This window comes from Phasianus colchicus, chromosome 8 (genome assembly GCF_987193195.1).
Source record: "Phasianus colchicus chromosome 8, bPhaCol1.hap1.1, whole genome shotgun sequence".
Lineage (NCBI taxonomy): Eukaryota > Metazoa > Chordata > Aves > Galliformes > Phasianidae > Phasianus > Phasianus colchicus.
Window position 1 is genome coordinate 8,471,038 of NC_143443.1, and position 14,828 is coordinate 8,485,865.

The 14,828-nt window shown below is 41.5% G+C and overlaps 1 protein-coding gene across 2 annotated transcripts in view; it reads right to left on the reverse strand.

Annotated features, from left to right (window-relative positions):
• Window positions 1–14,828, reverse strand: part of ANK3 (ankyrin 3) — a 315,864-nt gene that overhangs the window by 34,764 nt on the left and 266,272 nt on the right. The window contains exons 31-38 of one of the 2 annotated variants that reach the window (XM_090144833.1): window positions 12,794–13,005; window positions 9,389–9,596; window positions 8,729–8,825; window positions 7,280–7,508; window positions 6,601–6,726; window positions 5,763–5,885; window positions 5,265–5,291; window positions 2,270–2,351 (exon numbers count right to left, since the gene is read on the reverse strand). In XM_090144833.1, coding sequence (XP_090000959.1) covers window positions 2,270–2,351; window positions 5,265–5,291; window positions 5,763–5,885; window positions 6,601–6,726; window positions 7,280–7,508; window positions 8,729–8,825; window positions 9,389–9,596; window positions 12,794–13,005 — 1,104 coding nt within the window. The remainder of the gene's footprint in view (window positions 1–2,269; window positions 2,352–5,264; window positions 5,292–5,762; window positions 5,886–6,600; window positions 6,727–7,279; window positions 7,509–8,728; window positions 8,826–9,388; window positions 9,597–12,793; window positions 13,006–14,828) is intronic. The other variant, XM_090144835.1, reaches the window with a different exon arrangement.

Here is a 14,828-nt window from a genome sequence, read left to right on the forward strand (position 1 = left end):
TTATCGGAAAACACTTTACTACCTTCTGTACAGCAAACTGCATTTCCTTGCTTGCAGCTGGTAACTGAAAGCACTGAGCAAACTTCACCATGCAAATGCCCCCAGCTCCTGCTGGAGCAGCCTTGCTTCTGCTGCTCTTCAGCTGCAAGCAAACAGTCAGCATTGGGCAGGGTTAACCCACCACAGCAGTCCTTTTTAGTGGGAAATCTCACTGCTGGGTAGAACTGAAGGGCCCCTGTGGCCTCTCCTTCCTGAGGAGGAATAAGAGGTAGGCAGGAGAATACCCCATCTTCCTCACCCTCTTCTGCCCCAACACTGGCACCAACATGAGCAGAGGAAAAAAGAAGTTGTGTGTGCGCGTGCATGCCTTAACTTATGAGAGAAAAACAGCCCAACCTGCACTGCTACCAAAACTGAAGAGTTGTACGATCACATTTGCTAGAAAGAGGCAGAAGCTACACACTCGTCTCCTACCAGTGAAGCAAATGCTCTGTGGAGTAAAGCAGCCACAGCAGCCTCACTGGCTCTGTTGGGTAGCATGCTCTAAAAGAGCTGTGCCTCCAAACCTGCATCATATCACAGCAGCAGCATGTCGGAGGTGATGGTGGCAGCCAACAACTGCAAACTGTGTGCACAGGAAGTGGTACTCAGGTTGCTGGCCAAACCGCTGCCTGCCATCTTTCCTGGCGCATACAATAATTTCTGCATGCTCTTTGAGTAGCTCACCGCCACAAGCAGAAACCTCATGGGATAGAATAGTTAAAGAATGGTCAAGGACTTCTACTATGTCAACGTAAGTTTTCTTAGAATAAAGCCCATTAAGTGGGTTTGTTTTTTCTTCCACTTTTTGCAAATGAGACTTAATGAACCTTTGGTGAGTAAATTTTAAATAGTTTTAAACTTTTTTTTTCCCCCAATGAGGCCTGAGAAACAAATTGTAAGCAGTACACAGAAACATCAAACTTATTTGAAGCAGCTTCCTTTACACAGAATCACCAAGGTCAGACAAGGCCTACAAGATCATCCAGTCCAACCACCACCAATAGATCTCACTAAACCATGTCCCTCAACACAGTGTCCAAACATTCCTTGAACAGCTCCAGGGTCAGTGATTCCACCATCTCCCTGGGCAGCCTATTCCAGTGCCTGACCACTCTTTCAGAAAAGTAGTATGTCCTAACGTCCAGCCTGAATCTCCACTGGTGCAGCTTGAAACCATTCCCTCTAGTCCTATCACCAGTTACACGAGAGAAGAGGCGGACCCCCAGCTCACTACAACCTCTCTTCAGGTAGTCTCGGTTCCCAGCAAGCCTTTAACGATACCTTAACAATCCATCAAGAAGTCTCAGTAGATCTGATAGCTTCTTCAGATGTAATATGCTTGAAGTCTTCTTCCAGGTCTGAGAAGTGTAATATATTCTGGAGCACATCTTATCCAAAGAAGCCACAGATCTTATAGGACAATTAAACAGCAGCCTTCCAGTGGAAACTCCCAAGACCCGATGAAGCTTGTCTATGGATTTGTGGAATTATACCAAAGGGTTTGTTGCAGGGTAGCAACTGAGAAGTTATGAGGCAGAAAACAGATAAGAAAAAGTCTGGCAATGGGGAACAACAGCAGTCAACCTCAGGCAGGGAAGGTGAAGGAATAAAAGCTAAGCCAAATATATTGTATTTAATGAGGAAGGAAAGCAATGACACAGGTCTGGTGAAGGGGAACAAATCTAAGAGGAAGCAACATGTGGTGCCAAGGAATAGAAAGCATCTGCAGGGAACAAAGGAACAAGGGAAGAGGACGAGAAAGAAGAGGGAGATACAAAATATGTGAGAGTCTGTTTTGGCTAAGCATCTAAACATTTAAGTGCCTATCTGAATGTCATTCTCCACTCTTGCTGAACTTTTGCATATCACTCCCTTCTGCAACATGAAGGTATAGCAGCTCAGTTTGACATCCCAAAGGGAAGAGGAACAGACTCCTTATGAAAGCAGTCTGTAATTCTATTTGTCTGGAGCTACATGGCATTTTAAAAAAATATTATGTTTTTACTTAATTAGTGCATGCCATTTGCCAGTCAGGATTCTTCAAGCTCTCACAACACAAAATTTCACAGACCATCCAACAGTTTTGCTTTACATAGCTGTTTGTTTTTTTTTTTTCCCGTTTTCTTTTTCTCCAAAGTGACACCAAATACAACGTTTATAGAAAAAATGTCTCTTCTTATGAAAAATCACATAGATATGGTTTAGTATTTTGGTAAGAGCAACTCACTCATTCCAGGCTCAGTCAGATAGCTGTAGCGCTTACGTAAAGCAAGGGAGACAAAGTTCTGACGCCGGTCGGCTTTCTCCATCTGCAACAAAACATAATGCTGTTTGTTTGGTACCACCCCCCATATGAAACATCATCAAACCTCAGCATGATAGGATATCCTGCAGTACACATCCCCACAAGGGAAAACTGATGCCTCCGCTCAGCTTCGAGATGGCATGCTGGAGGCAAATTTGGGCAAGCAGTGAGAAATGGACAGAGCGGATCTCCATTCCTGTCTGCCATGTAATGAGTGTCAGGTGTTGTGGAGCAGGGAGCATGGCTATCAGAGGTGGCAGGCACTTGCTATGAACAACCACCCTCCTAGAGAAAGCAGGCAAGAAGCTGCAACCCTAGGAGATAATCCCATGGACTTTTTCCTTCTCAATGTCTCTGCTCACAGGGTAGAAGAGCTTAAATAGCAGACGCAGTTTATGTTGTTGCCCTACTGTATTTCAATACTATGCTATCCCACCATCACTTAGCAAACTGTTTCATACTACTACAAATGGCATGATATTTTTCATTCTCTACAAAATAAACCACCTTTGACTGGAAACAGGAGATCAACACAAAAGACTACAGATGCAAACATAGAACATTCAGAGAAATACAACTTTGATCAAATGTCTCTCCCCAAATTAATTTGTCCTGGAAGCACATACACCATGATGTACGCTGGCTTTTGAGTGAATACATTCAGGACAAAAAAGGCAAGGGAGGGGATTTTTTTTTTTTTAAACAGGCACAAAATGCAAAGATGCAGATTAGAAAGCGGACTGCTATTGCTAACTAGTAAAGTGCGTCCTAAGTAACTGCATTCAGTGGCATAGCTGCTAGTGTGATAATTTCAATATCAGAAGCCCTTTAGAAATCAGCTCACTCGATTGTTTAGAAAGAAAACTTGTTTTAGCTACATAATAGTTCACCAGGATCAAACCCTGTGGAGGCAATGTGATATAGTTGGAGTTGTTATTTTTTAACATAATAAAGAGTGTTTTATTTCTATTTTGGTCAGCAGATGGCTGCTACGGTTTGTTTTCTACCAGGAAGAGAAAAAAGGTTTGCTGTTAAGTAAAAGGGATGTATCTTGTGTGGTTTCTTTCTTAAGGTGATCTCAATTACTGCTATCTTAGAGTAAAATCCATTCAATTTCCTGACAATCAGATGTGGCAGTTTCTGGCAAAGTGGGCATTTCTAAGCTGCAAATATTTAAGGTTTATTCGAAAATATATTTATACACGATATCTAAGAATTGCTCTTGGTTATTTTGCTTTTTTAGAAGGGTTTAGTTTATTTTCAGAAATAAAATAGGAGACCTGCTCTGAAACTAATGCCTCCTATTTTATTACATTGGCCCACGACATCAGAGGCAGTAGAGGGTGAACCTTCCCACCAGTATTCTGCTGTGGTATAACAGATGACAGCAGAAAGGCAGTCATCTGACATCAAAGTGTGTATGAAACAAAGGTGTATCAGTGAATTCCTCCATGTGGGAACAATGGTACCCATTCACATTTATCAACGCTTCCTGAAAATTTATGGAGACCGAACAGTGCATGTAAGCACTGTGAGGTGGTGAGTGGTGCATTTCAACAGTGGTGACAGCAATGTGAAAGACAAGCCATATTCCAGATGACCATGACCATGCATGTGACATCACAAAATGAAGAGTGTCTCGGTCATCTCATGTGCACAGATCAGTGGATTACAACCGAGGAACTGCATATGGAGCTGCATATCAGCTTCAATGTACTGGAAATGACGGTGGCAAAGCTGGAATATTGCAAAGCTTCTGCCAGGTGAGTCCCATGAATACACACATGGGAACAGAAAGAATAGTGTATGTCAAGATCTATTCAACCAATACAAGGCTGAAGTTGACAACTGCCTGGATCACATCACAATCGGTGACAAGATGCAGTGTCACCGCTACAGGCTATACTCAAAACAGCAATCCATGGAGTGGCAACGTGAATTTCCCATTGAAGAAAAAGTTCAAGACGCAGTGGGTAAAGTGATGTTCACTGTTTGCAATAGGAAAGAAGTGATCTTTCTGGATTTTCTGGAACTCAGACAAACCATCAACTCTGACTGCTATATTACAACACTGACTAAGCTGCACACTCCAACTTCCAGAGTCAGGCCAGAGGACAACCTTTCTCTTGCAACACAATAACGCCAGGCCCCATGTTAGTTTAAAGATCATGGAGCATATAGCCATTTTAGGTTGGAATGTCCACCACACCCACTGTATAGCCTAGATTTGGTGCTTTCTGACTTCCCTCTGTTTGGGCCCATGAAAGATGGACTGCATGAGCAACATTCTTCTAGCAGTGCTGTCATAGCAGCTGTGAAACAGTGGCTCACCTCCACTAGTGCAGATTTTTATGAGCGCAGCATGCAGGCTCTTGTTCATTGCTGTCAAATGTGTATAGCTACTGGTGATGACTGTGTTGAAAAAGAATGTTTTGTAGCCAAGGTTTTGCTCTATCGAAGTGTTATTGTGTTCTTTGTAGTTGTTGTCATTTCCGTGGAAATAAATAGGAGGCATTACTTTCAGAGTGACTTCTGTGCTATAGGCCATTGTTTTTAATACCTTCTCAGATATGTGAGTTATCAAAACACTGGCAGTATTATTCCAAGAGCTAAAAATCACACCCAGTAAGCTCTTCGTGATTTTGCCAAAAATGGTCACTACTTTGTAATTATGCCATTTCGTTCAGAAGAAAATTAGTTAAATGTTAGATTACTGTTATTCAACATGTAGTTTGTTTTCATCACATATAGTCCTGTTTTCTACATTTGTGAACTGTTTTGCAACAGAATATAAGATGCTGAGGAAATGGTTATTCCTTAAGTATTACTTCAATAATTTTTTTTTTTTCCTATAACATATTTACTGTTCTTCACTAAATCTGAAGAAAATAAAAACAGAAGACAGTGTTTATATTACCTCATCATCTTGATCTGACTCTGTTTCCTTTTGGTCCCAAGATGCATTGCAGAGACAAGGAATATTATAATGGACAGCAGGGAAAAGAATATCAGGATATGAAAAGGACCAGATTGGGAGCACAAAATGCAAGCTGATTTATAAGGCAAAGCAAATCCAAAATGCCAACACACACACACAAAAAAAAAACTTACGTCTACTGCAAATTAACATGTGACATTATTGAAAGCATAAACCTATGACTTGCAGGCTGAAGCATGAGCTGCAAACAGAATCATAAAAAATATAGGAACTTGACACCACAGTAACAAGAGACTTCAAAAGTGTTCTACAGGAAACCAATAAAACATAAATGTAAAAAGTCTTAATCATACTCCAAAGCATTCTCACAACTGGCATTTCACAAGTTTTCTTTATCACTAGCAGAAAAAAGACAAAGACTAAAAGAGCAAAAATAAAATCAAACCAATTCTAAGGACAATGTTTCCTAACAAATACCTTTTTGTGTGCTGGCAAAGTGATATTCAAGTTGCAAACAGCTGTTTGTGGCAGTCCTTTGGTAGTCTTTGGTTCTTTCAAAAATGATAATCGACCACAGGGTTCTTGGCTGGTGTCTCTTACCTAGAAAATAAATGTTAGTAATTTGCAGTAATTCACATATGTAGGGAAGGTTTCTGAAGGGTTTCTCAGTGTCCTTTCACAAGAACCTATCTAATGTTAGTGAGCTGGGGCTTGGTCTCCCCTCTGAGCAAGAGAAAAAGAATTACCATAAATGAGTTACATCAGCCTGAAGCTTTCTGAATAGAAATAAGCTCCTGAAACCCATGTAAGAAAAGATGCTGGGTGAGCCCAACCAGATAGCAATATCCTAGTATAAAAATGAGTACATTTTCAGCTCACCTTCATTTTTCTCTGCAATGTTTTGCACTTGTGTTCAAAACCTACTTGTTTATATTTTTTTCTCATAAAAACAACAAGGCTAACAAAACCTTGCATCCTTTCATGGCAATTTAGAAGTGAAGAGTTCCCATGCATATTTTGGGGATTGTTCTGCTGTACCTCTTCTTAGTTCCTGGGACACAGTGATCTAACACTGCTACTGTGGAGGTCTAACTCATATGGTTTTATTAGAAGTTTGAGAGTCCTTATGTGTTTTCTGGTCCTAGCTCTGTCAGCAACTCTTGTGGCTTCATGCAAAGCACCATCTCCACACTATGTACATATTAAACAATGACACTCACATTCATGGGCTAAGTTAGTCCTATCTGACTGAAAAAGTGTTATCACGGAAAAAATAAAGATCTCAGCAGATTTAGTTGGCTTGTTTTGTTTTTACCTTGATAGAGAATGGCAGTCTATTTTCTTTGAAAGCGTAAAAATTAAAAACAAGCTGCTGTCCTCCTTTAGTCAAAGGGGCAAGATTTCCATAGCAATCAACGTAAATAGGCTTTCCTTCCAGAACCTATCAAAGTAATAAAAGTCAATAAAATCTCTTTTCACAGTAGATCCATGCAAGTAAATATAGCATTATTTCCCCCACCACAGTTCCCGAGTTTAGCATAAGCCCCTATTCAGGGTAAATTCAATGACAAATTACAAAGTCAGTGGGCATTGTTGCAAGGTATTTTGAGTTCTGGCAGTTTGAGAAACTATGACATGAGCAGCTTTTCTTCAAGAGACACTGTGTTGGCGCCAAAGTATTCACCACAGACCAGCTCTACCTGTAAAAGCATGTCTGTGAGATTGGTGAGAAAGAACTGAAGGTTTATTTTCTTCAAAACCTTAATTTACTTGATATAACAGGTGCGAAGCCCACCATAGACTAGCATCCATTTGGGGCACATCCTAATGCTTTCTCCACTTACTCTCTCTTGATATCATCTCAAGAATTTTTCTGAAGTAGTCTTGCTGTGAACCTTTATTTAACTGAGTTTACAGTGGCTTTTGTAGGACCACTGCCATTTGGAAAACACACAATCTGTTCACAAGGAGGAAGCCAGCTGTAAGAAATATACCTCAATGTCTTTGCTTCTTGCAACTTCTTCAAAATTCTCTTGTTGCTCCAAAGTTTTGTCCACTTTGTCATCAGTCATGCAGAAGCAACGCAAATTGGATTCTACAGGGTCATTCATTTTGGCAAATATAACAAACTTTGCCATGTAAGGAACACATATTAATTCTCTGTAAAGCTGCGTTGCCAGCCCAACAGTCTCTAGTACTTGATGGCAGTCTGCAAGCCAAAATCTGAATGGGAAAAAGGAAATTGTTAAATCAACTCTTTATTATGTTCAAACATAAGCCTTTAAAAAGAAAGCATGATCTATGATCTGGGATTTTCTGCCTGCTTTGCATGCGTATTGTCCCTTCAGATATCCAAAAGCTGTGATTTTTCTTCTATTTTCAATAGAGCCTTAAACATTCAAAAATGTGAACATCTAGCAGTGAAAGGTTGATATTTTTACCTGTCACTTTCTATGTAAACTGTTTTTGTGAAGCAAAACTGTGCAAACACTATACTTTTTGTGACCACATGCTATGTATATTGCAACTTGCTGGCGCTTCATTGTACATTTGATTGTTAGGAAATCTTTGCCTAAACAGCTTCTTTGATAACACATACATACAACAAAATCATATTTCCCACCTAGACCGACTCCAAATAAGCCCACAGTTAAGTCTCTCAAAGAGATATTATAGTATAATTTCCTCCTTGTAAGATTAAGAGCTCGATAACAATTTTGATATAACTCAGAAATATTTTCATCTGTAGTTCATACAAGTCTTCCTTCAATATTACAGTCCTAACACATTTGGTTTGTTCAGCCATTTGCTCCCTCTCTAAAGCTTCTTGCTATGCACAAATGATAAACTCTTTACCTGGCATACAGATTTTCTCTCCCAGGATGTGTGATTTGTACTGAATATCTCCAGACATCATGCAAATCCACTATGACCACTGCAATTCATTTAAAACTTTGATTTTTTTCCCCACAAATGTTATTTTTGTGAAAGTAATTTCACATGATCTTCAGCTAAAAAGCCAAGGACCAGAAACTGAACCCCTTTTGCATTTTAAGCAAATATACTTTTATGAGTCCTCCATATTCTTTTACTGAACGACCATTTACAACTTTCCTCTCCTGTTGCTGTTTGCAGAAAAACAAACCCATGTGTGACACTGCAACCTTTAGCAAAACAGCATGTGTGACTGCCAGGAGACATCTCCCAGCAGAAAAGGCCAAGACAAAACTTCATGTGCAACCTTAAGTGCCTGGTATGCTGATACACAGTGACAAAGAAGCATCTGGTTCATTATCGCTTCATCAGTCTTGTAAAAGTCTTAGTGAAAGTGGAAAAAAACCATCATCATAAATAACCCCTTCCATCCCATTCTCACAACAATGCACACTGTTAATCAAGGAACACTATTCCCTGGTGGCATTTGACAAGTTCTGCAACCTTACCTGGCTGAAACATTGGTTGTGAAGGAGACACAATCATTAGAAAACGTCAGTGGAGTCGTGCCTGTGATGTCCTCCCACTGAGCAGGTGAAGTACCTCCTGTGTAAATATAAACCACAGAGAGATTTTCTTTCAAACATCAAGCAAATGCAGGCTACGTAGGAACATTTCTGTCAAAATATTTTGCTTCACACAGCAAATGACAGCACAGACTATCATGTTTTCCAACAGGTGAACTACATGTTACAGACTTAACGTATGTTAAATACCAGGAAATGCTGCGATGTCAGCGAGGTACATTCCCTAGAGTCAATAGCGAAAGTCTCCCTTTGATATCAGCTAGGCCTGAATTACTTCGGCAAACTAATTTATTGATAACTATAGGTAATAGTCAGGATTGAAATTCTTTGTACTAGCTAAATTTAAAGGAGTATTTAATATCTTTTGTACAGAGTTCTTTTGAAACAGCACGAGGCAAGACTAAAAGCCTAGGGAACAAGGGAGAGGTGACCTGAGCTGGCTTTGCCCAGAGGAACTGATCTGAAATCTGCCGGACCAACCAACCTCCCGTTACCAGAAGGCACAACTTATACAGCTATATGAGTGGGTATAGAGGCACTGTTGCCACAGAAACCTTTGCAAAGAGCATGATTTTCTCTAACCTGTAATGCTACATAGAAGTCGAAGGCTGGGCGTCGTGTCTCCTTTGTACCCATTGGTTACACCTTCTCCTGATGGAGGTGGCACAGGAATTGTCATGGTTATTGGCTTATGAAATTTCCTTCTTCTTGGCTCCACAGTGACAATGGGACTGAAAGTTGCTTTGTTTCCAAGGATTTTTTTAACAATCTCCTCTGGAACTGGTTGAGCCTGTCAACACAGAGAAAATAGTTTAAACAAGAGCTACAAATTGACTGTACACATGCAGAACTGTTTTCCAACACTTAACTTTATTCTCCTTGAATTTTCTCCAGAATTTTATTTCATCTTTCCCTAGGTTTTCCCAATTTCATCTTCTCCTATAGCTCTCATGTGATTAGCAGTACAATTCATACTTCAGCATTATTCTTAAAAACCCACTTGTGATTTCCTAAGAACCAACTTGTTGATAAAAGCTATAAATATCAGAGGGCTGTCTCTAGTTTTTGCTGAGAGGTTTTCAGAGCTTGCTCGTTTGAAATTTACTGTGATGACTGACATCACAGAAAATTTCAAAATGCAAGAGCAGCCTTATTTTGTTAGAAGGGTCTTGAGAGGTGAGGACTAAACACACTCTCTCAGATGCTGAACAGTTCTCACATCTCTTCAGGGCACAAATCCATGCACAAAAAGAACACTGTGTACTCCTGATTTGCCTTTGTCCTCAGTGCTTCATATGCTATTTTGCTATCAATTATTAGTAAAGAAATATTTGAGTCAAATTTATACAGAATACAAATAGTTGCCTTAAGCTGATCTATAAGAAATTTTCAGACTTTCCACGTCCATTTTTGTACCTTCAGAGATTTCTTAACTTTTTATAGGTAGGAAAAAAGAACGAGTATGGGAAGAAATGCTGTAGAATTTTAGCCGTTTTTGTAAAGTAAGATTTGAACTCAGAACCAACAGAAATGAGTTTCTGCAATTGCTTTTTTAAATAAACAAATTCAACTCCCTATTTCAGTCAGGCTGATCTGTAACTTGCTGCATTATTTAAACTACACAATGTATTGATATTCAAAGAATAGGTGGTCATACTGCAATTTCAGCAGTGATAACACTGCATATAAGATGATGGGTTTCCTTCACTCCAGCTAGCTCTGGAAAAGCTGAGTAATCTGGGTCTGTTGAGCCTGGGGAAAAGAAGACTGAGAGGGGATCTGATAAATGTTTATAAATATCTAAAGGGAGCTAGAAGGCAAGTGGATGAGGCCAGGCTCTTCTTGGGGGTGCACAGTGACAGAAATACGGTGTAACGGCCTAGAACTCCAACATAGGAAGTTCTATACAAACATGGAAAAGAACTTTACGGTAAGGGTGACAGCACTGGAACAGACTGCCCAGAGGGGTTGTGGAGTCTCCTTCTGTGGAGATTTCCAAGACCTGTCTGGACGCCTAGCTGTGTGACCTATTGTAGGGTACCTGCTTTGGCAAGGGGGTTGCGCTCAATGATTTCTTAAGGTCCCTACCAACCCCTGCAATCCTACAGGCCGGTGAGTCTCACCTCCGTGCCTGGGAAGATTATGGAACAGATCCTCCTGGACAATATGCTTGATCACATAAAGAACGAGCACGTGATCCTAGATAGCCAGCATGGCTTCACCAGGGGAAGGTCATGCTTAACTAATCTTGTGGCCTTCTATGATGGAGTGACGGCATTGGTGGACGAAGGGAAGGCAACTGATGTCATTTACCTGGACCTGAGCAAGGCCTTTGACATGGTCCCCCATCACATCCTCATCTCCAAACTGGAGGGAAGTGGATTTGACGGGTGGACAACTAGATGGATAAGCAATTGGTTGAAAGGCCGCAGACAGAGGGTGGTGGTCAATGGCTCTATGTCCAGGTGGAGGCCGGTAACGAGCGGTGTCCCTCAAGGGTCTGTCTTGGGACCGGTGCTCTTTAACATCTTTATTAATGACATCGATGAGGGAATGGAGTGCACCCTCAGCAAGTTTGCTGATGACACCAAGCTGAGTGGTGCAGTCGATACGGTGGAGGGAATGGAGGCCATTCAGAGGGACCTTGACAGGCTGGAAAGCTGGGCTCGGGTGAACCTAATGAGGTTCAATAAGGCAAAGTGCAAGGTTTTGCACTTGGGCCGGAAGAACCCCAGGCACCTGTACAGGCTGGGGGGAGTTGTCCTTGAGAGCAGCTCGGCAGAGAAAGACCTAGGGGTCCTGATAGATGAGAAACTTAACATGAGCCAGCAGTGCACTCTGGCAGCCCGGAAAGCAAATGGGATCCTGGGCTCCATCAGGAGAGGGGTGGTCAGCAGGGATAGGGAGGTGATTGTCCCTCTCTACTCTGCTCTTGTGAGGCCCCATCTGGAGTACTGTGTTCAGGTGTGGAGCCCTCAGTACAAAAAAGACATGGAGATTTTGGAAAGGGTCCAGAGGAGGGCCACGAAGATGATCAGGGGGCTGGAGCACCTCCCCTATGAGGACAGGCTGAGGGATTTGGGTTTGTTCAGCCTGGAGAAGAGAAGGTTGCGGGGCGACCTCATTGCAGCCTTTCAATATCTGAAGGGAACTTACTCCCAGGAGGGGAGTAAACTCTTCATAAGGGCTGATAATAGCAGGACACGGGGAAATGGTTTTAAGTTAAAAGAGGGAAGATTTAGGTTGGATGTTAGGGGGAAGTTTTTTACTAGGAGGGTGGTTAGGTCCTGGAACAGGCTGCCCAGGGATGTTGTGGATGCCCCGTCCTTGGAGGTGTTCAAGACCAGGTTGGACGAGGCTCTGGGCAACCTGATCTAGTAAAGGTGTATGTTTGGTGGCCCTGCTAGGCAGGGGGGTTGGAACTACATGATCCTTGAGGTCCCCTCCAACCCAGGTCATTCTGTGATTCTGTGATTCTGTGTGATTCCAAGCACTGGGATTCAAACCAGCATCCCTGTTTCATGAACCCATCACACTCATCAGGTTATTAAGTAATTTTAAGCAATAACCAACAGAACTCAATGAAAAGATATATTCTACAAAGTATTTTTCCACTTTTCAGGCAGTTTGTTCAAGGACAGGTCAAGCTATTTGCTCCTACCAAATTCCATCCATTGCTAGAAACACCAGAAGTGAATGCCCTAAGCTACAACAGATGTATATAGGAAGTACATAGCTGCCACTTAGCCACAAGAGACTGGACTGCAGAGCAGCTGTGCAGCTCACAGGAGACTGCCACTAAGGCTTGTTGTTGCCGCAAAGGCTCCAGGCCTTTGCCTATTCTCTCCGTCCTCCAGATGCTAAGTGATACCCAAGTGACAATAAAAGAGGAGCCGGGTTTTTGCCACACAGTGGAGGACTGTCCTTTACCCACAATAGGGGAGCACAGAGTGTGCACAGGTGACTAGATGATGAGGGCACCCTTACCTGGAGTCCCACACGGATTCTTTTGGTTAGAGCACCCTCGGGGAAGGACGCCTGGACACGTGGCACCGTTGTGCTGCTCAGCACGCCGCCCTCTGGGCCAATTTGGTTACTCTCTTGCTTGATTCGTGAAACCACTGCAAAGTACTGAGGGAAATCCTTTGTGACAATCCTACAGATACGCTTCTTCTCTAGCTCCTCAACGCTGTCCAGCTCTGGAGAGAGAAGACAGGTAAAACAGGCTCATATCAGATACATCTACCAGCGTGCAAGGTTTTTAACTTGCATTTAAATCTTGAGAAGATTTTAAAAATTTATTTACTATAGGAAAAACAAACACAACAGTGCTATTAATTATCAAGCATTGGTTTGCTCTGGGAACTTTTGCATATATCTTGACTATGAAAGTCCTCACGCAGATCTGGACACGTAGATATGCCAGGGCACTGAGGCACAGTGACAGCTGCCCTGGGATGGCAGGTTGGTCACTGGAACCCACTGAGATGCAGAGGAGACTGTCAAGCTTCTTTCCTCTCTCATTTACATCTGGAAGCACAGAAGTAAACTGATCTTTCTGAGTAAACTTTCCAGAGATGTTTGTTTCCTGCTTCCTCCCTCACACAGCTCTGGCACATAGAAAAGCACAGAAAATTGCAGGCAGGTCACGAACAAACTGTACACCAAGTGTAAAGACACCTGGAACAGAAACAGGTCAGCAATAAGTGCCACATTCCCAGCACATAGGGTCACCAGGGCGCAGAAATGAGCATGGAATATCCACTCATAGCAATTATGTAGATCTTATTTAAGTATGCGCACAGAGGAAAACTGTGATGTGTGACAACTATGAAACTGTAGATTTTTGTATATATATCCCCTAATGAAATCTCCGTGATACAGACACTATTTACAAATGCAGATAATTACATGACTGTCATGCATTTCTCATGTAATTTTCTTGCACTTTACCTTCTTAGATATTTTAACTGGGCTTTCCTCCAGCACTCCACAAGATCCCATTCTTATTTTCCTCCTTAAAAAAAGTACCTTGATTCTAAAGAAGAAAGTTCACTGCTCAAAAGATGACATTTCTAGCAGATGCAGTAAGAGAAAGCTGGAGGACCAAAATAAATACTATGACAATAGACACTTGTACAATTATTTACTTGGCTGAGACATTTTCCTACTCTGAGCATGTAAGCTCAATTACAAGTCCAAAAAATTTGAATATAAATTTGGTAAAATGTCAAGTTCTCCATTTTAAAACCTTCAACAGCTAATTTAGATTAATTGCTCAGTGTTGCTGTGGATCATACAAAGCTACCAGAAGAGGATAATTTCTTATCATAATGTCATCTTCCATTTACTTTGACTCAGAGATGATATCTGAAGCCCCCTAATGAATTAGGCATTCTGCCTGCAGCCTCTAGAAGCAATGGCTTGTGCTGTGGACAAACTGGATTCTTAAATTGCCAGGCAGGTATAATCTTGATTGGTAAATCCTGTGTGTTGTTGTGTCAGTTGCTGGAGAATAAATGCACTGTAAAATGCTCACTGAGATAAAGGATAATTAAAATTCTCCTGCAGTAGGAATTTTTATATAAGAACATTTGAAAGCCCTTTGTAGCCTGGCAAGAACTCTCCTTTAGAAATGGAAGATGCACCAATAAGAGTGGTAAAACAACAGCCAGGCATGGCGAGGAGTTTGACCACATACATGGAAATTATGTTGGATATGTATGTAAGCTTTTACATGGATTTGCCCCCTAGCAAAACAAAGAAAGGAAGAAAAAAAAATAAAACCAGAAAATGAGCAATCTTTAACTGCCTCTCCACATGTGTGAGAATGCAGGATTAGCATGACAGAATTAATGAAACATGGACAGTGCGGCCTGGGAGAAGTCATGTTCCCTAAACACACCTCATACATTTGGCAGCTAGAGAAATACTCCATCATTACTGTCTTCCTCACCAGCTGATGCTTCATTACTGTGCAGTGCATTTCAAATAAAAAACTGAAAGGTTTTGTTTGCTTATA